Here is a 24,212-nt window from a genome sequence, read left to right as displayed (position 1 = left end):
CATGGTTGACAATTAGATTCTAAGACGAAGGATCATGAAGTAAATTTACAGATCACAGAGATAGTCATATCCATAGACAAGTTTAAAAGTCCATAGAAACAATTTATTTGGAATGCTAAGAAAAAAATCCCTTAACATGTCACAATGATGTGTCTCTTTGCAATAATCAGCAAGGTTTAGGATAGAAAATAAAACTCCTGTTAAAGAGCCAAAGGTAAAGAGAAGCACAGTCCACTAAAATTCAGGAATTAACACAACACCCTATTGATAATCAACTGCTTTGTTGAAGGCCAGGAATACTTTTATTCCAAAATGTATGTTTGGTGTAGAAAATAGAATGCTAGTAACTCATGTAATAACTCAATCCCAGATGTTTGTATGAAGAGTGAAAGATATCATACGATTCTTGGGAAAATTATTTGAAAGAAATGGCAAAGGATTCATCCAAGATCTCATTGACCAAGGGAAGATCGAAATTGAGAATAATCCCAGATCTTTAGATAAGGACCGCACTATCTTCAAAGATCAGTAGGTCTGATAGATATTGACCTAGTCAATATTCTCTCACTAATCTATCTCATAATATTGCCAATGTGAGGTGCAAATACAAATAATAATAGAATGTAATGACCCTTACTATAAAGGCCACTGAAACCCTCAAACTGGACTTAGGAATTTTGTCAAACAGTTGGCATGTAACCGAATAAGGCTGCAATATTACTAATTGTTGTACAACGAAGCCTCAATATATGATGCCAATAATGTATGAACAACAATTCCAGATTATAACACTACCAATATAAGAGATAGATGACAATATGAAACTCAAATATGAAGTCCAATGCAATTCTGATTTTATGACAGCAAATAGAACTGATTACAATGAGAGACTGTCACAACTATGCACTTCTAATACATCAAGCTCTTGACAATGCAATGTTATGACATGAACAATAACCCAGTTCAGATTTGGAATGCAAATGACGAAACTTTTACAACAGTTATTAATGACTGGAAATAACTATTTATGCAATGACAATGCTGACTGTTCTAATTCTTAACATGCAATATTTTGGCAATCAATATTTTGTGCACTTGGAATAGCTCCAATTTTTCCGGATATGAATGCTGGATTAATGCCACACGAAGACCTCACAATCTGCCCCAAACCGACTCACAAAATTGCTGCTGCTGCCCAACTGACAGGGCCATACAGGTACGGCCTGGTACGGCTGCTAGATAAAAATATTGCAGCGTTTTTTGTCACTCCAAAAGCAATAAATCTGGGCGCCTAGGGTTGCTGAATAACCCCCTAAAATATGAAATTCATCCGTCAAGCCAATTAGGAGTTATGAGCAAAAACGTGGGTCCAAACCCTGGACTGGCAGTCTGAAAATAATGCACAATTGTGTCTTCAAACCCTGTTAATCAATCCACAAATGCTAGGGCACAACTGAAACCCTTATTCCAACCAAAGTAAACTCTTATAACTGAATCTCAATGAAGTCCAAATGAGATGGCTGCATTACCAACTCCTCAAATGCAACAATTCAGGTGATATTTCACACCCTCAAAGTCGCCAATCCAAGGGAATGATTCGTTCCCAAAGATCAAATAATAATTTGCAGACCCAAGAGACTACAAATTTGCTCCACAATGGAAGAAGTAGAAGAAATCTCAAATCCAAGCATGTCCAAATGAGAGGCCCAGCCCTCTATTTATTCACTTTTCTAAGAAGTTGCTAGAACTTCTAGAAACATACTTTATAAAATCTCATTATAATGCACTTTTTATAATAAAGTAATTTTATAAAATAAAAGTGCAACTCAACTTAAAATTATAACATGTAGGCCCCAATAACACATAATAATAAAATATAACCTCTTAACACTTCTTCAAGAGCAAGATATGACCATCTGATCCGCAGAATTGACTCTCTCTCCACACCATTTGCCTACGAGAGTCTGGAATAGGCAAATCCATGATCAATGCCATGTCGAACTAAAGAGGGGACATTACATAGAATTACAATAATTAAGCTTGAGGGTTATGACAAGAAATGAATCTTTGTCAGTGTGCGAAAAGAAAGAGAGGCAATGGGATATAGAAAGCCCTTATCCCATCTTCTTGAACAAATTAGAAACAAAAAAAAATCAACCTAGGAAGTTGGGGCTTTTCAGTAGCTCTAAGAATAAGGAAAGACACTAGGAAACTCCTCCAGCCTCAAGAATGAGAGCATGCATCCTTTGACCAACGAGGTGTAAGAGGGAAAAAATGAATGAAGAATTACAGTACATTTGCAAACCAGAAATAGTATTGGAAGCCTTCCCTAATATTGTTAATGCAGTTTGTCAAATTTATTGATAAATTGAAAAATTGAAAAGTACAAACAGAAGCAGCAGAAATTATGGTCACAACATGCAAGACAACTATCAATGCTAAATTATATGAGGCTTAGCAGTTTGAGTTGAGGAAGGCATTTTAGTATTTTACAGATTGGTACTAAAAAAAGAAACCTTCTAAGTTAATTCTGCTTGTTGGAAAAGAAGAAAGATGGTTTACCCCAAGAGATGCATTTAGTCTTGGTTGTACATTCCTGCCTCTTGTGGGCTAAGTGACAAATTGATTACCCCAAGAGATTGATATGTGATGAAGAGTACACAACTAGGAAGCTTCAAATGGGCTTCCCACTCTTCCAACCAACCACCTAACTGTCAAATCTCCAACCTTCTCACAAGGTTACAGCACACCACAATCCTTCAATGGATCAAAGAAACAAAAACTCCAGCTTCACCAAGAATCCAAGGACAAGGAATCAAGATTACCCACTTTATGGTTTTTGGACCAATTTCCTACAACTAGGTCAATACTAGGAAAACACCATAAAAGTTTGTCGCAAGGGTTCTAAGGTGTGGAATGATCTTAGGGCACTTAATTAACACAGACTACACCATGGTTTGAGTCATACACTTGCCCAAAGCCTCAAACCCCAATTTCACCTAGTAGCCCTATGAGCCCCTATTAGCCCTCCTTATGAGGCATTTTGGATATAACTTCACAAAGTCCCAAACAAGACCCAAAAAAAATCAGGGTTTTGGATACCCTTTTCAAAGTTGCATCAAATTCCAAAGCATTAAGTTCTAATTCCACTCCAACACTCCCTTTCCTTGACTAGGCAACATAGACCTAATTGATCAAGTTAGGCTTGGTTTACAAAGCAACTTAGAGGAAATGGGGTCATGGAAGCAAATCCAACACTCAGGAATGATCATCAACACTAAACCAAGTTATTTCCAAATGTTCAGCCTCCAACAGTTCTCTAACTCCTGTCATTCACCAAACAACACATCCAAAAGGTCAAATCCTCCAAGGCACTTGACCTAGAACTTGGTTGGAAAAATCACAAAACTTCTCTTCCAATCTTGGAACCATGGAATCTTTAAGAGGACCCTACTAACTACCATTTCCTAGGAGGCCATGAAAATCAAACTAGAGAGATTGTAGTTAGGGGCCCATTTATGAGAAATGCCCCAAATTGCTGTTCTAAAAACCCTACTTCACTAAAATTTGAATAACTTGAGCAAAAAAGAACTTAGAAGGATGAAACCAAGAGAAAATGCAAGGTACTTCTAATCTCCTTCTTAGGAAATCATTGATTAGGTCTGACAATCTATATAATACGGCCAATGAACAGGAAATAGAGAATAAGGCTCTAAAAAGGAATTTTCTTTATTATAACTTCTTCCAATCCATACATAATGCCCTTCAGAGCTCACAAATGAGGTATCTATCCCTCCGAGGTCTATTCCAATAGTTACAACCAATATTTGAATAGTTATAACACATTTTCCACCAAGTTGCATTTTTTAGCAACTTTCACAACTTTTTCAACTTTTCAACTTTGCAATTTTGCACAAAAAGTGCAATTTTTGCATTTTCCACTAGATTTCATTTCTAGGACTTGGAAAAGGTTCCAACATACCTAAAACCAACTAAAAACACCTAATCCTAGGCTATCTTGACCAAAAACACAAAAAGACCCAAATTTTCCTAATGAGCAACTTTTGCTTATAATTTGCACGAAGTGGCCCAAGCATACAAAATGGTGTCTTGATTTTACAACAATGGAATTCTCATCTAAGGTTTGTGTTCTAGCCTAAGTAGGTGAAAACCAAACATCAAATTCAAAATCTAAACAAGTGCCTTGGTGCTCTGCACGATACTCCCCAGGTGAAAAGGAACTCAAGTCTCTTGAGTTGGAATATCTTCAAGTCTGCTCCCAAGTTTGATGATGTCCTTCTTTGAGAGCCAAATTGCATCCTTTGATGGTTTATTTGTCCACTTGATTAAGTGGTCATAGTATCCTTTCCTCGTCTTTTGTGTTTGCCTTTTTCCCAAAATGGCTTCAATGGTAGGTTTAGGCACTTGTGGTAGTTCTTGTAGTAAATCTGCTTCTTCTTTCTGTTGCACTGCCTAAACTTCTCCAATCTCCCTTGGACCCTTGAAAGCATAGATATCTGCCACATTAAATATAGGAGAAATCCCTAAATCAGTAGGCAGATCAATATGATAGGCATTGTTACCACATTTTTTCAAAATTCTGAATAGGCCTCTCTTCTTCATCATTAGTGTAGTGTACTTCTCCCTTGGCATTCTTTCTTTCCTTAGGTGAATCAATACTAGAGTCCCCACTTGAAAATGTAAGTCTCTCCTCTTCTTATCAACATGTGCTTTATACTTGCTTGTTGTAAGGTCCAATTTATCCTTTATTTGTTGATGGATTTCCTTCATTTCCTCTGCAAAATCTTCAGCTTGGGCACTCCTCTTGTGACTGTCTCCCAAGTCTCTCAACTCCAAGACTCCTCTTGGATGATCTCCATACACAATCTGAAATGGTGTTAAATCTATACTTCAGTTCACTGAATCATTATATGAGAACTCTGCCTATGGAAGAACAACATCCCAAGCAACTACATGTTCCTTAGTTAGAGATCTCAGTAGGTTACCCAATGATTTATTAATGAATTCAGTCTGGCCATCTGATTGGGGATGATATGCTGAAGAAAATGACAATTGTGTACCTAGCCTCTTCCATAAAGTCCTCCAAAAATGTCCAAGAAATATGGAATCCCTATCAGACACAATGTATAATGGTAAACCATGGAGTCTAACTACTTTAAAGAAGATACCAGCAATGTGAGAAGCATCATGAGTTTGTTTACAAGGTAGAAAATGAGTCATTTTAGAGAACTTGTCAACAACAACATATATCCTATCAAATCCATTCTTAGTCCTAGGCAACCCCATTACAAAGTTCATGCCGATGGAGTCTCATGGCTTAGTGGGTGTAGGTAAAGGAGTATATAGTCCAACATTTGATGATCTTCCTTTGGCCTTTTGACATACCAAGCAGTATTCTACAAACTTCCTAATATCTGCCTATGTTTTTGGCCAATAGAAGAACCTTCTAACCTGCTCTATAAGGTCTTATCAATGCCAAAATGCCCTGCAAGATTCCCATAATGCTTTTTTTTGACAATGTTCTCTCTAACTGGTCCTTTAGGTACACAAAGCTGATTACCTTTAAATAATAGCCTATCTTGTAAAATAAACTCAGGAAAATCGGTATGATACCTTTCATTCATGGCTTGACAAACCTCATATGCCAACTTGAAGTCTTCATCTATTGCATACATGTTCTTTATGGCTTCTACACCAATGCTACTCATTTGGATCTCTGTGACAGTCAAATTTCTCTTGCTAATGGCATCTACAACTTTATTTGCTGTCCCTTTCTTGTGTTTAATGGAGAAGGTGTAAGCTTGGATGAACTCCATCCACTTTATATGTCTGTGGTTCAGATTTTCCTGCCTATTCAGGAAGCTAAGAGCTTGGTTATCAGTAAAACCAATAAATTCTTTGGGCAATAGATAATGCCTCCATTTTCTCAAAGACTGTACCAAAGCATACATCCCCAAATCATAAGTTGAATACTTTTTCTTAGCTTCATTTAGTTTTTCACTGAAGAAGGCTATAGGCCTCCCTTCCTGGCTTAACACTCCTCCTATTAACTTGTTACTAGCAGCACATTCCACTGTGAACACCTTATGGAAATAAGATAATGCTAAGATAGGTTGCTCTGCAACTCTCCTCTTGTGGTATTCAAATGATTTATCTGCCTCACTATTCCACATAAGTTTACATTTTCTCCCCCCTTTTATAGTATCAATCATAGGGGCACAAACACCACTAAAGTTCTTCACAAACTTTCTATAAAAAACTTGCAAGACCATGAAAGCTTTTTACCTCAGTGGCAGTCCTAGGTGTAGACCAATTCATTATTGCTTCCACCTTGGATGGATCTATCTTCAACTGATTTTTGGAAATGATGAACCCAAGGAACACCAATTCTTCTTGCAAGAATGAACACTTCTCCAAGTTTATCTTCAGTTGCTCCTTATGTAACCTTTCAAGGACTAACTCCAAGTGCTTTAGGTGCTCCTGCCTACTCCTGCTAAAAACAAGAATGTCATCCGGATAAACAACACAAAACTTGTTATTAAAAGGCTTTAAAACTTCATTCATGAGTCTCATGAATGTGCTAGGTGCATTAGATAGACAAAATGGCATCACAAGCCATTCATACAATCCCTTGTTTATCTTGAAGGTTGTTTTCCATTCATCACCTTCCCTCAGCCTAATCTGATGGTAACCACTCTTTAAGTCCATCTTTGAATAATGACTTGCGCCTGCTAAACAATCCAAAAGATCTTCAATTCTTGGCATGGGGAACCTATATTTGATTGTTATCTTATTAATGGCATTGGAATCCATATATAGTCTCCATGTCCCTTCCTTTTTAGGAGCTAGTATGATAGGTACAACACAAGGACTGACACTCTTCCTTATAAAGCCCTTGGTCAACAACTCTTCAATTTGCCTTGCTAATTTTGCATTTTGTTTAGGGGTAAGCTTGTAGGCTGCTTTATTGGGTAATGTAGTACCAGGTATCAAATCTATACAATGGCTTATCTCCCTCTGTGGTGGCAAACTTTTTGGTTCCCTGCCTGCAACAACACTTTTATACTGTTCCAACAACTCCCTGATCTCTCTGGGTCCTACTTGATGTTCCACACTCTTGGCTTGGGGAATATTTTTGACTTCCTTCTTAGGTCTGACCATGATGGAAAAGCATGGTGTTTTCTCCTCCTTAATGGTCTGCAAAAACTCTTTACCTTCTACCATCATGACACTAGTCACCCTATGGCTTTCATCATCAGGGAGTGGCCTCATAGTGAAAGTTTCTCCATCCTTGGTTATGCTATAAATATTTTGTTTCCCATCATTCCTAGCATTTACATCATACTGCCAAGGCCTCCCTAAAAGTAAATGGCATGCATCCATCTCAATTACGTCACATAAATTTTTATCTCTATACTCCCCAATATGGAATTCTATCCATACTTGCTCACTAATCAAGGCATGTTGCTCCTTGTTCAACCAAGACACTCTATACAGGTAAGGATGAGGTATTGTTTGCAATCCTAACTTGTCTATTATCTCTTTCGATGCCAAATTATCAGTTGAACCAGAATCAACAATAACTCTACAAACTTTACCACTTACCTTGCATGTGGTCCTAAACAATGACCTCCTTTGTGGTGGCTCTTTATTAGTGGGTACCTTCAAGAGAGTTCTCTTCAGCATGAGGCACTCTCCTGTCGCTGGATCTGTTGTCTTGGCATGAGAACTTGTGCTTTGTACATCCTCATCTTGTAACAAGTTAATTCTTCTTTCACTTGTGCTGCTCATGGATCCTTGCTTCTCTGAACACCTAAAAGATTGGTGACCCACTTGATTCCAATTGTAACACCTGCCTGTGAAGACACTTGTTCCCCTTCCAAAAAATAATTTTTTTTGCACGTGACCATGACTCCTGCGATGATTTTCTCCTCTCCGTTTTTGCACACCTCCATCCTTTCTTCTGCAGCTGCCCATGTCTTTTGAAGTCTGTGCTTGTGTAGGCGTGGTGAACAGTATTAGTGCGAGCGTTTTGACTGCGTGGTTTTTTCTTTATTGTCTGCTCCGGCTCACCAGCGACGACTTCTTCATACTGGTTATGGGTTACTATCTTTTCAGGATCCAAGGGTTCGCGGGTGTTTCAGGGATTTCTTCTTCTAGTGTTTACGAGAGTTTGTGGATGAGTAGGTTAGGCGGGTTCATGAGCTCAATCTACGGGTTCATGGACTCCCTTCTATATTTGATCCTCTCTTAGTTGGATGCTCTTTCCTTAGTGATCAGCTTGGTCTTTCCGACATCACATTGGATAAGTGTTGGGTTGGACATGGTGATGTCTTGTTTATCTGGTTTCTATCACTTACAGATAGGCTTCGTGCTCTTCGAGCTAAAGGAAGCTATTCTCTCTCCCTTCCAAGATCTTCCTTGATGAAGATCTCACGAAGTCTCAAGTTTCAGAACTTAAACATGCTCGTGGTATTGTGGCAGAGGCGAGGTGGGCTGGTAAATGGGTAGTTATCAGATATCTCAAAGTAGTTATTCGGGATTCCCCCCCTAGTGGATGGGAAGAGAGGTAGGGCCTTGTTGGGTGGTCATTTTGCACGAGGTCAATGGCAGGAATCCATTGCACAATTCCTCTCTTGAAAAGCTAATCCTTTTGGGGATCAACTCCAAGGTTCAGTATTTGTCTTGCGACGTACCAAAATCCTCTTAGTTGAAGATAAATGTGATTGTTCACGAGGAGGCCTTTGCTGGTTCTGATTTAGACTTGGAATGAAGTAAATCTGTTTTCTGTCTCAAAATAATGCACAAAAGAACAATATTTTTTGTGTTTTTTCTGGGTTTTCAATGAATGCAATCTAATAGTGCAACTAAAATGAGTTCCTATTCTAACAAGGGGTTAGCAAAGCAAATAACGAAATTGAAAGCAAATAACATGAAATTGAAACAACGTGAAATTGAAATCCTAAACGGACACAAGTTATAGAACACAACACGCTGCAAGTTAAACTTTCGAAGAAATTAGTAGGAAACCAATGAAAACATGAGCAGTGCTTCCTAGAATCCATTAATGCAATCGTCGATGAGAAACTTTAACTATCATATGATATTTCACATTTCATCAAATCGCAAGGCCATGGAAAGTGCGCTCATGCGAGACAAAAGGCTATGTAGACACAATTTGATGATCTCTTCTCAAGCTCGTTATGTCAATGCAATTCATGAATTTGTAGCAAACACCAAAACTAAAAGATTGCACAACCAAAAACAACGCAATAAACTTTTGGCTCAATCACAATCTCATGAACAAAATTCACAAAACAATGACACATTCAGGCAAGAATCACTACACTCTAAATGCGAGCGCCAAAAGTATAATTTTATTGCATAATAACGATGGCCCTTGTTACATTTTACAATGGGGTATTTATAAGAAATCGTCTCCTCAATTTGTGTTGAGAGTGAGAGATATCTTCATGCAATAAAATGCTTTTAAAACATTAAAACAAACTAAATATATACAGACTAACAATTAATCTGGTGCTTAGAGGGACTCCATCCATATTTTATTCATTAATTGGATGCATGAGCCCTTTACATGTCAAAAACAAAGAAAGCATGAGAGAGAAAGTAGGAGAAAGCTATCAATCGAAGTGGAAGTGCATGGAGGTGTCAAAAATAGAAGCTGGTCATTCACTAGGCGTGTGTCGAAGTTAAACTGTCGTCAAAATGCGCTCCCGATGCATGGAAAGTACTATTTTTGGAACTAGCAGTTAACTATTAGCGCACCTCTGAATTGTGGAGCTGCGGACCTGCGTACCTGTAGAGTTGCGGACCTCAAAAATGCACACCTCCAAAATGCGGAGCTGCGCACCTGTGCACCTTGATAGCTCAAATCGCCAAAAAATCAAAGTTGTCAATTTTGAAAATGGTTTTTGGGTTATGCTCAAATGGGGTTTTAGATCACTTTTTGTGTACATATTTTGCCCCTTTTTGATGATTTATACCCTCTTTATAGCCAATCACTTTCATAAACTTGAACTCCTGCTTCTTCGATCTAAAATCCCAAGGCACCTGCGTTGAATCTTGTCATTAATAACTACATAAGATGAGGAACCTATTTCGCTTCATGTGTCCAACCTTTGTATCTTCAACCTTTGTCGTCTCTCCAATTGCCCTATCCTTCCCGGCGAGAAACCAAATGATCTAGACTATCCAAAATTATCAAATGTTTGAAACTTTTTCATATTTTTTCACAAGATTTTCTAGGTGTTTTTAAATGGCTTTTTCAGAGGTCTTCTGCTCAAAATTTCAAGTCGAAACCTTTGTTGGTCCCTAAACCTAGGCAGTCGAAGGCTCGTTGTTTTAGGGACTGAAGTTAGATCTTCAATTCTTTCCAACGGTGTAAACGGTTTTGAATTCTGAGCTCCGAGTCAAAAGTTATGACCCTGACAAGTTGAGGATGCCTTTTTTCCCTACACAAAGAAGCAAATATTAGTCCGTAGAGTTGAAAAACACTTAATTAAGACACACCCTAATGATATTGGAATAAAAACTTTAAAAAACTAGTTGCATGGCCCGCGGGAGGTGAATGGGAGGTGCGATGCGCGTGCGGAGTGATGGCATGTGGCGCGAAGTGGACGAGTGTGTAGAGGAGCAAGATTTTTGGAAGTCGCACGCGCGGGATGCGCGGTGCACGTAGGTGGGCGCCCGGCACGACGCTCTGTGAAACGCGCATTTAAAATTTTTTTTTTTCAAATTTTTCTATGTTTTTGTGTTTTTTGAATTTTCTAATTTAAAAAAAAAAATTCTTAACATCTTTTCCATCGACTCTCAAAGTGTGAGTTCGGGAGTCAGAAAAAAGTAGGGGGTCCCCATTCCTAGTAAGGAATGGGGTGTGCGTTGTGAGACCACAACAAATAGCCCCAACAAAAAGGAAGAAATGACTAAGGCATTTCTTCATCAGCAAACATTTCTCCAATATGTGTCCAACATCAACTGAATCACGAATACTCCAAGCGTATTTCAGGCCACTTTGCAGTCAAAACCTCATAATCTCGAATATCCAAGTTCAGTTTGTCCATCTCCTTCGACATCTCAGAATGCAATCTATCAAAATTTTTTGACAACTTGGGAACAATCTTCCACCCCATCTAGCTTGTTCATTAGGAATGTTCGTGAAAGCTGTTTATCAATCCTTTGTTTGACTAGATGAGAGAATCAGTTCTAAGGGCTCTTGGCGGCTGTCACTTTTTATTTGAAGTCCTTGGAAATCCTTTGGATACTTGTTCCATGTAGCTCATAATGTCTCCATTTGATTATTTGATGAAGCAATACTTTGGTATTGGATAGCTTATTTTGAGTGCATATCCCTATAATCGGATCACCTTTCTTAGCCTTTGTAAAATCCTTCATTCTTAACACCTTTCTTTTTTATTTTCTTTCTATACCTTGACCACGCTTAGACTGTGTGGCCAAGACATTGGTGTCATTTCTCGGATTCGATCTTTAGTGAACATCCCTTGCGTTCCTCTTTTAAGAACTTTTAGAAACTCTCATGCCAAACAATAATCTTAGAATTCCTCCGAGAAGATCCTTCTATTTGAACCAATGGGGTTTGGACTATCCCTTGTTACCTTCATCCTTGGTTCGAAAACACCTAAGATAATCAATCTTTTAAATTTGCAAAGTGTTGAGAACTTGTCAATCTGAAACTCTGAATTCAAGACTAAAAGTCCCCTATTACTACAAGTAACATTCGTTCCTCGGTGTCAGAAACAAAATCATTAAAATGTTTTGACAAAGAAATACCTCTTCCTAAAAGTTGAAACCACAAGGAGTGGTTTAATGAGATACGTCAAGACAAAATCTTGATTGCACCTAACCCTCAGACTGGCATGACTAAAAAAGAAAAAGAAAAGAAGCAGACAGAAATGAAATCCAAACAAAAGACTCGACTCAAAGCAAACTAACACCTAACTAGAAAGACTAAAGAGACTAAGAAAAAAAAACAAAAACACACAAAAAACAAAAACAAAAACTTATCTACAGAAGACCTTGAATAATAAGAATGTGGGGTAGTTGTCAGTAGATTTCTCATTATGTGCAATTGTAATGAACCACCCCAAATAGTCCTAAAAAATGCTGACTTGTCTTTGTACTCAGAAAAATAAAATTTGGACGATCTTGGTTCAAGTTCCGGGCATAAATTACACAAAATCAGAAGTTGCGGTAACTCTCCATGACCATGATTAATCCACAAATAGATTCTCTTACCTTTCGCATCATATTCAAATTGAAAATCATCAAACTGAGAGGGATAATGGAAAGATATCACCTGAACCAGCGAGTCCCCCACCATAGGAGTACACACACATTGTAATTCTCCTTCTCGTGGTCTTATCTCATGGTTCACAACTTCACGCGCACATGGAAACACTTTAGGCTCCGCTTTAGGTTCCTTCGGACTAGTAAAATCAATCACCAGCCTTCCTTTCAAATTACAGGATTCATCACTATCATCAACCAAGATGTTTTTTGCCTCATATCACAAAGAAGCTTGTTCAAAATCATACTTTCCCTCCATTGCGATCTCCCAAGCTAACAAGAAATCAGGGCAACTTTCTTTTGAATGGAACTCAAATGGATGGATTCTACATGACTCGTTTATTGCATAGTTTGATATGTGTGTGGAATACCCGCGAATAGACATTTCCTCAATCAAGCTTGAGACCAAATTGAACACTCTATCCATCTCTTCTAATGACATATCTTGCTTTGAAGGAGGCAGCTTATCATTATCCAATGGGGAATCAATATTGCAGTAGGAAGAATTGGTATATTCTTCTTGATGACTTTCTGATTCAAAAATCTCACCAACCTCAAGATCTTCTGCATTTCCATCACTTTTTGCAACTTTGAGAATTTTTACAACTCCATGGAGTTTCGGAACTTCAAAATTTTCTATGTGCTCAAAATTTCTTGGCATGTCCATACTTATTGAGACATCAATACTTGGAAGAATTTGTTCATTGAATGGGAAGACAAACTCCTCTTGATCATCTTCATCATTTTGTCCTCCTGTAGATTTATCATATGATTCAAACATCATTGCACTAAACTGCAATGGTTGTTCCTTTGTGATTTGGGGAGGCTGATCTGAAACATCATTGTACCCATATCCATTTTCACTTAGTCTCATACCTCTAATACCATTATTCTCATTCTTAATATTACTGTAAAGGCCAAAATTTCCACTTTGATTTTGAGAATAATTGTTCTGGGCAGAAAGTTGTCTTGGATGATTGCCTTGGTTTCTTGAGGAATTCGATTTTATTTTGATGAGTTCATTGGACAAAAGAGACATCATCTCCTTCATGGCCTTAAATTCTGTAGCCATATTTTTCTCATGTTTAGTAGTTGGAGAAGTCTTTTGCTCAAAGAATATAGTCTTTTGGGACTCATACCCTAAATATGTAATTGTTGACATTGGAGCAGCACTAACCTGCTTCGTGAATGTAACAGCGTCTTTGAAGACCTTTTCAATGGTATCAATGTCTCTGGGTGGGAGCCTTCTTAGAAAAATAGAAGTTAATGAATTCATTGTTCCAAAATAGATTTGGATGGCAGCCTCTTGTGGTATAATGTAAGGAAACTCCATTCTTTGATACATCCTATAGAAGTGATGATTAAAATGTGAAATAGTCTCGTGGGGATCCCTCTTAATCGAGATGAACTGATGATATAGGATAGCTAGATCAATATAGATCTTGAATTGTTCCAGAAACTTGCTCTCAAAAGAGTTCCAATCTCTTATTGATGCCGCTGGCAGATTGAGGTACCAATTGAATGCCATTTCCCCTAGAGTGTAAGGAAAAAGGTGGCATACCACGTCCATATGTTGAATCTGGTTTCAATTACAAATCTCCTTGAAAATTTTAAGATAATCTTCTACTGTTCGTGATTCTCCATAGATGAACCGTGGGCAAAACTTTTCAGAATTTTTGGGCAAGTCATGTAATGGACTAGTTAGATTCAAAGGTGAACTTTGGGCATTGAAGAAAGACATGGTGCATAATGATGGAAATGTGTGAAGTAGAATGTAAAGGGAACAATGATGATGTAATGTGTAATGTGAATGGGTGGAGTTCTTAGTATCCCTTTATCACTGTAATGCTTGTGAAAGTGACTGAGTTGAAGGAACTTGTGTTTATTTTGGAAAAGCGCACCTCAGAGTTTTGCGTCCCTGCGCACCTTCGAAGTAGCAGACTTGCGTAGCTGCAGACCTGAATTTGTCAAAAAACTCAAGAAATTTTCTGAACTTTCATGAAGTGCAGATTATTGTAGAAGTGCAGAATTTTGAAACTTTAACAAATTTTCTTCCTTTCTGGGAGTCAAAAAGGGTCCTCCTTCTAGTGCCACTTCTGTTGGGCAGTCATTTTGCACGAGGTCAACGACAGGAATCCATTGCACAATTCCTCTCTTGAAAAGCTAATCCTTTTGGGGATCAACTCCAAGGTTCAGTATTTGTCTTGCGATGTACCAAAATCCGCTCAGTTGAAGATAAATGTGATTGTTCACGAGGAGGCCTTTGTTGGTTATGATTTAGACTTGGAATGAAGTAAATCTATTTTTTGGCTCAAAATAATACAGAAAAGAACAATATTTTTTGTGTTTTTCCTAGGTTTTCAATGAATGCAATCTAATAGTGCAACTAAAATGAGTTCCTATTCTAACAAGGGGTTAGCAAAGCAAATAACAAAACTGAAAGCAAATAACATGAAATTGAAATAACGTGAAATTGAAATCCTAAACGGACATAAGCTACAGAACACAACACGCTGCAAGTTAAACTTTTGAAGGAATTGGTAGGAAACCAATGAAAACAGGAGCAATGCTTCCTAGAATCCACTGATGCAATTGTCGATGAGAAGCTTTAACTATCCTATGATATTTCGCCTTTCATCAAATCCCAAGGCCACGGAAAGTGCGCTCATGCGAGACAAAAGGCTATGTAGACACAATTTGATGATCTCTTCTCAAGCTCGTTACGTCAGCGGAATTTGTAAATCTATAGCGCGGCGCTTTGTGAAACATGCATTTAAAAAAAAAAAAAATTTAAATATTTTTTTCAAATTTCTATGTTTTTGTGTTTTTTGAATTTTCTAATTTCTTTTCTACTCTTTACATCTTTCCCTCGACTGTTGAAGTGTGAGTTTGGGAGTCGCAAAAAAGTAGGGGGTCCCCATTTCTAGTAGGAAATGGAGTGTGCGTTGTGAGACCACAATAGGCCCCAAGGCTAAATAATGGTCCTGCTAGTAGTTGGACAAGGGGGAGACCTCCACTTGCTCCCTTCTTGTTAACTGCTAGAATGGTAATGGCTTGTTATGGTCATTACTTGGTCTTTTATGCGATGCGGTGCGGTTCGTGAATATACTTGTTATTACCGAGACTCATGAGAGACCTGTGTGTCCTCTTTTGAGAGTTATAGGTTATCAGTGGTTATCTGTGTGTAAAGAGGAGGTTCGTTCTTCGAGTGGGGTCCATGGATCTGGTGGCATGGCTTGTCTAATTAGGGATGATATTTTTAGCTGCACGTCTATTGTCTAGTTTGATAGGTTTGCCAGATTTTTGTGGGTCCGCATTGACTGTAAGAGTCACTGTTAGAGAGATTTCTTTATGGCTGTTTTCTATTTCGTGCCAACTTCCTCCCATTATGCTATTCATGGTTCCGAGGATGGTGACCCTTTTGTTGACCTTATCAAGACTATCTCTCATTTTGTTGCTTTAGTGGACATCATTATTCTTGATGATTTCAATGTGAGTACCAGAGAACTCCAAACTCCACTTTATGATCGAAGTTCTGATTCTTTTTGCTCCACTGAGATTGATCCAACTACTTTGGGACTTCAGAACTCTTCTGATGATGCTGTAGAAGCGCTTTCTTCCTATGGTCGCCACCTGCTGCAGCTTTGTGAGTCTTCTGGCCTTGTGATCTTGAATGGTGTTTCCTGCTTTCCTGGATTTGAGCTCTTCACTTGCTAGCCTCATTGTGGTGGTGCTAGCATTGTTGATTATGTCCTTACCTACCCCTCTTTCATCCCCTTCATCCACAACTTCACCATTTTATGCCTTCCTCTTGCGGACCATGCTCTCCTCAGTATTCATACTTACATCTCTCCTCTTTTATTGCCTTCCCTTCAATCATGTCAACTCTCCTCTGTAGCTGCTTGTTCACCCATCTGCTTCCACTTCCTCGATGGTGATTGTGAACGCTTTTCCTCTCATCTTTGGAAACTCCTCAATCCTGCATATTTTTTTGACTCCAGTGATACTGCTTCCATGTTTGACTTGCTTGCGACTGCCATTCAGAAGTCTGCCATCCTTTCCATCCCTCACCGTCCTCTGCTTCCCCTCTGTAGCAAACACTATAATACTTGTCCCATGAATCAATGGTTTGATGTTGACTGTAAAGCTTTCCATCGCTCTGTGTGGTTTTCTTTTGAGGCTCGCTCCCTCGACTTTGCTCAGCTTCGTTTGTCTTACCTTCGTTTTCTTCGTAGTAAGAAACGATCCTTTACTGCTTCCCGGTGCAAATCTCTCTACTCCACACTGATCCGCAACCCCCATCTTTTTTGGTGTACCTTTTTCCCCTGTTGTTCCCCTCCGCCCTCCACCCTTGACTTTCGCTCCCTTACCACTCACATCGCGGCCCTTTATGGCATCCCTGGGTAGTCTTCTATTCACCCCACTCCACCTCTCTTTTGCCACTTGTTCACCCCTTGTATTTTTGAGGCCATCAAATCCATGAGATGTAGTAGAGCAACAGATGAGGAGGCCTTCCAGGCTCAGCTCTCTAAGTTTGGTGCCTCAGTTTTGGGCCCCTACCTCACTATTCTTTTTAATAGAGTGATATGCACCGGGTTCCCAATTTCTTGGTCCAGGCATCTGATTTATCCTATTCACAAGACTGGTCCTATCTCTGATCTGGGGAATTACAGAACCATCAAGATTGGGCACATGTTTTCCAAACTATATGCGACAACCCTTAATGCTATGTTAGCTAGTGAACTTGACAGGAAAGGTTGTATGGCTAGAGGGCAGGCAGGCTTCTGGACTGACTATCAGACCATGGATCACACCTTTACTGTACGGGCTATTATTGAGGAGGCTAGACACAGATCAGCCAAAGTTTATTGTTGTTTGTTGACTTTTGCAAGGCTTTTGATTCTGTTCCTAGGATGGCTCTTTTCGAGAGACTTCAAGAGATTGGGATTTTTGAGATGTTACTTACCGCTATTATGAGATTGTATGAGACTGTGATTGGTAGATTTAGGACCCTCGACAGTTTTTCAGATTTGATATACAACACCATTGGGGTCAAACAAGGATGTCCTCTCTCTCTTACTTTGTTCAGTTTATATATTGACGAGCTTGAGGACTTCTTGTTGAAGTCTTTGCTCCCTGGTAATGGTTACTATTTACATCAGGTTATGATCTCCATTCTTCTTTGCGCAGATGATGTGGTACTTCTTGCTTCTTCTCCAGAGAGTTTGCAAAGGCTTCTTGATGGCTTGGCTTCTTTTTGTGTCTGGAGACAGCTTGTGGTTAATTTGGGTAGGACTCAAGTTATGATCTTTAATTGCTTGAAGACTTCTCATCTTCACTTCTTTTTTTAGGGACAAGAGATTGAAATCACTTCATCTTATACGTACCTAGGGCAAGCTGATAAATCTTATGGACTGATTCTACTGACACCAAGGTTAGTTCATCTTGTATATTGTACCTAAGTCCATTAATATACCTTACAAGCTTTTGTTTCTCATTTTCATAAAATTTAGCCCTAAGAGTCAAAGTATGAAATTCTTGGGTATAAGTACTTACATCCATATCCTTCTGCTTAAGGTTATGCAACCTTTTGTGAAGCATTACTTTGTAATCGTTTGGGACAAATTGCTTCATGATTTCTGCCATCGTCCTCTTCTATGTGGCAATGGGCTGCTTCTCTTCTTCTACCCTCTCATTTTGGAGGGAATTCCACCAACTTAAGGCTGGTCCCTTCAACTTGGCTTTTGCCACTTTCACCCTCTGATTTGCAAGTATCTCATCTGCTTCAAAATGGTTTTCAAGAGCCTCTAACCATTCCATGCATGCCTCTGGTTCTAACTTTCCATCAAACATTGGTAAATCCCCTTTATCCTTCCTTCCTAGCCTCCGTAGGGCTGCTAGCATGATCCTTTGATCTTTAGGCATGTTAGGAAAGTCATCTCCATCTTCTACTTCTTCTTCTTCAGACTCCTCATGGTCTCCTCTCCGCACTTGCCCTTTCAACTTATCAATTTCTCTTCTCATTGCTCTATTTTCCTCTCTGACTGCCCTACTCTCAGCCATCTACTCTTTCAGTATCTTTGCCAATTCAATATTGGTTATCCTCAAAGGGATATCTTCTCCCTCTACCATCTTGTCCTTCCCAACAAATACTCAGTGGCTTTGATACCACTTGATGCAGAGTACACAACTAGGAAGCTTCAAATGGGTTTCCTACTCTTCCGACCAACCAACTAATTGTCAAATCTCCAACCTTTTCACAAGGTTTCTAAACACCACAATTCTTCAATGGATCAAAGAAACAAAACCACCAGCTTCACCAAGAATCCAAGGACAAAGAATCAAGATTACCCACTTTATGGTTTTTGGACCAATTTCCCACAACTAGGTTAATACCAGGAAAACACCACAAAAGTTTGTCCCAAGGGTTCTAAGGCATGGAATGCTCTTAGGGCACTTAATTAACATAGACTACACCAATGGTTTGAGTCATACACTTGCCTAGAGCCTCAAACCCCAATTTCACCCAGTAGTCCTCTGAGCCCCTATTAGCCCTCCTTACGAGGCTTTTTGGATCTAAGTTCACAAAGTCCCAAACAAGACCCAAAAAAAATCAGGGTTTTGGATACCCTTTTCAAAGTTGCATCAAGTTCTAGTGCCACTCCAACACTCCCTTTCCTTCACTAGGCAACGCAGACCTAATTGATCAAGTTAGGCTTGGTTTACAAAGAAACTTAAAGGAAATGGGGTAATTGAAGCAAACCCAACACTTAGGAATGATCACCAATACTAAAACAAGTTATTTCCAAACATTCAGCCCTCCAATAGGTCTCTAACTCCTGTCATTCACCAATCAACATGTCCAAAAGGTCAAATCCTCTAAGGCACTTGACCTGGGGCTTGGTTGGAAAAATCACAAAACTTCTCTTTTGGTCTTGGAACCCTGGAATCTTTAAGAGGACCCTACTAACTACCATTTCCTTGGAGGCCATGAAAATCCAACCAGAGAGATTGTAGTTAGGGGCCCATTTATGAGAAATTTACCAAATTGCTGTTCTAAAAACCCTACTTCATTAAAATTTGAATAACTTGAACAAAATAGAACTTAGAAGGATGAAGCAAAAAGAAAATGAAAGGTACTTCCAATCTCCTTCTCAAGAAATCATTTTATTAGGTCTGGCAATCTGTATAGTATGGCCAACGTATAGAAAACAAAGAACAAGGCTCCAAAACTGAATTTTCTTTATTGTAACTTCTTCCAATCCGCACATAACACCCTTCAGACCTCGCAAATGAGGTATTTATCCCTCCTAGGCTTATTCCAATGGTTACAGCCAATATTTGAATATTTATGACACATTTTCCATCAAGTTACATTTTTGAGCAACTTTTACAACTTTTCAACTTTGCAATTTTGCACAAAAAGTGCAATTTTTGCATTTTCCATTAGATTTCATTTCTAGCACTTGGAAAAGGTTCGAACACACCTAAAACCAACTAAGAACACCTAATCCTAGGCTATCTTGACCAAAAACACAAAAAGACCCAAATTTGCCTAATGAGCAACCTTTGTTTATAATTTGGACGAAGTGGCCTAGGCATACAAAATGGTGTTTTTCTTTTACAACCATGGACTTGTCATCCAAGGTTTGTTTATTCTAGCCTAAGTAGGTGAAAACCAAACATCAAATTCAAAATCTAAACAAGTGCCTTGGTGCTCTGCACCAATATGGTCTTGGTTGGGCATTCCTACCTCTTGTGGGCTAAGCAGCGAATTAATTGCCCAAGAGATGGATCTGGTCTTGGGTGGATGTTCCTACCTCTTTGTAATTTCTTGGGTCCTTTGGCTGATGTTCAGAATCTCTTGGCCAATGAACCTTTAACATATGTTAGTTTTCCAACAAGATATGCATAAAATTGCCAACAAGAAAAAGATATTATCTAGCTATTACAATGAAAATGAAATCGTAATTCCCAATTTAGTTCCCTTCTTAAGGAGAGGTTGTTCAGATGCTTAGTTCCTAGGGGAGTGCTTCTTGGGTTTGTAATCATTTAGAACAACATTCTACTAAACACCATCTTCTTACTGTACTTCCTCTCTTTAAGACCTTATAAATAATCAGTATTGATGTATCCATCCTTATTAGAAGAGAGTTCCCTCATCCAAAGCCTTATACTATTGCATATCATTAACCAAATAATGGAAGGAAACCATAGAACCGATGAACAATATCAAAAGATATCAGAGTTTCCGCCCTACACAGGCTATACCGACAGTATTAAACAACTTACAACAGATATAACATGATATACACAGCAAGAGCCAATATGAAAAACATGACAGTATATGAATCTATTCCCTATCCGAGAGCTCCCCACTGGAACATCTGCCTGATAGAGGAAGCGTCATGGTTGTTCATCCCATGTTCAACTTGGATCTTTTGAAGCATTTCAGCGAGGTATTGTCAAAGTTGTCTTTGGACTGGACCAAGGTGTATCTGTATGCTCACTGTTCCCTTTCCACTGTGGCATTACCATCCTTTAGCAGCTGGAGGAATTTGTTTTCTTTAAGCTTAAAGATAGTTGTTACCTACAAAGCAACATCAGACCTCACCGAGTCTCAGACTCAGTGAGATACCTGCTCGTACCCTGAAAAACATTGTTATTCCTTGCTTTCAAAATGTACCAAAGAATATAGGAAGATAAAACATACCAGAAAATATTGAATTCCTTACTGTTATTTAAAATGCAACCATATAAGACATCACTATAGGTAAAGTTACCATCAAGAGCAAATATAAAAGAATTCCATACTTCATTCGCATAGACACAATAAAAAAACACACGAGGGACTGATTCAGGCATGTTGCAAACTGAACAGACATTAGGAGTATGATCACCCAGCTTAAGGAACTGGAGTTTATGCAAAAAGACCCTCTAGAGGAAGCAACAAACTTTAGGCTCAATGGGTCTGCGCCAGAGTTGGGAGAAAAGTTTTTTCCAGGCCTTTATGTCTAGGTCAAGGTTCCAAACAACTTGAACATGGTTGATAATGTCAGTGCTAGCAGAGAGGAGGGAGTATATGTATTTGACCTTCATCAGATGTAGGGGGGTGGAGTCCGGCCATTGTCACTGGGTGGAGCAAGAGGACAAGGTGCAACAAGTAAGGTTAACAGGGATGTTGCCGAGCACACACTTGTCAGGCAGTAAGTCCTCTAGTGAGAAAGGGACAGACCAAAATTATTAACCAGTTCTCCCCATGAGATAAGACCACCATCAGCAAGTATATCTTGGAATTGTGCAATGCCCAAGGCATTCCACCTTTTGGCTGAGCACCCTTGGACAAGGGCTAGAGGCTTATTTCCAGCCTTAAGATTCCACCATATGGAGTCTAGTCTGCATGGAATATTGCCCTGCTTTGTTCTAGCACCTCCAGAAAACAAATGTCTGATATACCTCCATCCTTTCCAAATAGCTTTTAAAAACATTAGACCCTCCTACACCTATGTTCAAGTCCATAGAGAGGAGATCTCTGTAGCTCAGGTTATGCCAACCTTTGGCCTTGATTGGATGGGCAACCTTTAAGTTATTCCTTACTAAAACTTTCCATGGCTCTTTACCCACAACAACCTTGGCAATCCATTTAACCGCAAGTGCTATACCTTGGCATCTCAGATTCTTAAGCCCAAGGCCTCCCTCTTCCTTACTCATGGTACACCATCTCCAATGGACAACATGAGATTTGGAATTACCTTTTGCATCGGACCAAAGGTAGTTCCTAGTGATTTTTTGAATAAATTCAAACTGATTCATACAGAAGAGCCAAACTGAGGAGAAGTAAATAGAGTAAGAAGATAGGAAAATGACATGATTCCTCATTATGCACCTGCATCACCCCTTGCATGAATTTGATTGCAAGAGTTTCCTAATGACATAATGATGTGTATCGACATTTCTTTGTTAGCTAGATTTGTTATTGTTAATGTAAATCTTGCTAAAGATATATATTTTATTGAATTTTTCTTTGATGGATCAGCCGCAAAACATAGATTTGGAGTGTTTCTGACATCAAATAGTTGAAACAAGTTAGATATTATCTTATTGTTATTTAAATTTTTTTCAGTTTTATCATCAAAACCAATTTTTTCTTTGACATCTTCTAGTTGTTCTAGACATTTTTGACCTAAATGATTTAATAAATAGTTATGTTTGTTTTTGGTGTTTAGCTATTACATAAATTACAAACAAATGAAGAAGAAGGTCAGGCATTATGCTCAACAAGTTCAAGAGGAAAAACTTGATCGTCGGCAAGTTCTAAAGGAGATGTCAACTATGTTAGATAAGCAGGTTACCTATTCTTTCTTAATCTATTTTTTATTTTTTTATTTTTGAATTATGAGCATCAAAGTAATCCCTCGACCCCATATTTTTCAGAAAAAATAAAATTAGTTTGTTCTTTTAATGGTTCCATTTCTAATAGTTTGAAAGAAAATTGAATTCCATAAAAAAATAAAAGTAGTTTTTCTTTCAGCAGTTCCAACTCTATTAGTTTGAAAGAAAATTGAGTTCCATATTATGCAAAATATACATTGTGAATCAAGATTTCGTGGAAAAATAGAGTTAATTTTAATATATATCACCAAGTGAGGTCCTCAACTAGGACTTACAATATATGTCCAAGGAAATAGGAGTTTAATACAAACTTGAGTAAACATGTCATCTAAAAATATAAGAAAGAAGTTAATTGAAGAATCTACCATAAGAATTGTGTGGACAAAATAAATTGCTTTTTATAGTATACAAAAGGAATTAACATAACCGCACTTAACCACCTATGTAACTCTTAATGTTGGGTTTTTATCAGTTTAACCTAAGAAAACATCTTACATGTAACAATAATATTAGCTTTTTGTATCATTAATATTGACTTTCCATGTCAATTCCTAACAACCCCTTTTCATGAATAGTGCATTGAGTCACTAAAAAAAGTTAACATAGAAAAAAACTAGATTAGTTTCTATATCTACAATATCTTTATTCTTTCTCCTTATCTAAATCTAGATTGAAACTTTTTTGAGATTCCCTTTATGTAAATAGCTTGCCACTACTCCATTGAGTTTCCATCACTAAATACTTTTACAAAGGAAACAAGTTTCCCAAGCAATCATTTCTCGAAGCCTACCTCCACACACATTGTGAAGTCATTAGAACCTATTGTAGTACAATTTCTTCTCTACTGTGAATATTATATTCTTTTTCTGATCCAAATTGTTGTTTCTCCTCAAAAGAATGCCTCAATGAGTTTCATCTTTATCTTTTTTTTTTTTGGTTGGTAACAATTATTTTATTAATATCTAAAAAACATATACATAAGGATCATGGGCCTCATATCTTCGGCCATATCATCTAACTACATTCCCATACATCCTTCTACAATAATACATATAAACAACTATATCTTCTTAATTACAAAGGTGAAAATGACTCAAAAAAGGACTTAGTTGTGATGTTCCCTTTTTCCTTCTTTCACAACCCTGCTATTAATTATTTACTAGAGATGCTAACGAAGGTGACTGTACGCTAGTGTTGATGGTAGAACCTGTTGTACAGTGGCAATATGATACTATTATGAAGGGTTGTATGGTATGGGAGTATGGCCGTACAGTGTTGCTAATGGAGAACAAATGATGTACGGTGAGGGGGACAAGTGAATGCAAGCCTGTGAGGTCGTACAGTATTATAGTGAGCTGTACAGGATGGGCCGTACAGTGTTACTACAAAATGACTGTGTGCCAATCTAGAGTCTATATGTTCATGTAGTTGTACGGAAGAAGACGTGGGGGTAGTGGAAGTGAGTTTGAATAATA

The 24,212-nt window shown here is 38.3% G+C and overlaps 1 protein-coding gene across 4 annotated transcripts in view; it reads left to right on the top strand.

Moving 5' to 3' along the window:
• Window positions 1–24,212, top strand: part of LOC149542436 (SPX domain-containing membrane protein OsI_17046-like) — a 288,998-nt gene that overhangs the window by 67,244 nt on the left and 197,542 nt on the right. For all 4 annotated transcript variants that reach the window (XM_089797382.1, XM_089797379.1, XM_089797380.1 and 1 more), the window contains one exon: window positions 22,572–22,692. In XM_089797382.1, the coding sequence (XP_089653508.1) occupies window positions 22,572–22,692 (121 nt within the window). The remainder of the gene's footprint in view (window positions 1–22,571; window positions 22,693–24,212) is intronic.

Source organism: Cupressus sempervirens, chromosome 8 (assembly GCF_028749045.1).
Source record: "Cupressus sempervirens isolate cs-2001-9-10 chromosome 8, ASM2874904v1, whole genome shotgun sequence".
Taxonomy (NCBI): Eukaryota; Viridiplantae; Streptophyta; class Pinopsida; order Cupressales; family Cupressaceae; genus Cupressus; species Cupressus sempervirens.
This window is presented reverse-complemented; position numbering and strand designations above follow the sequence as displayed.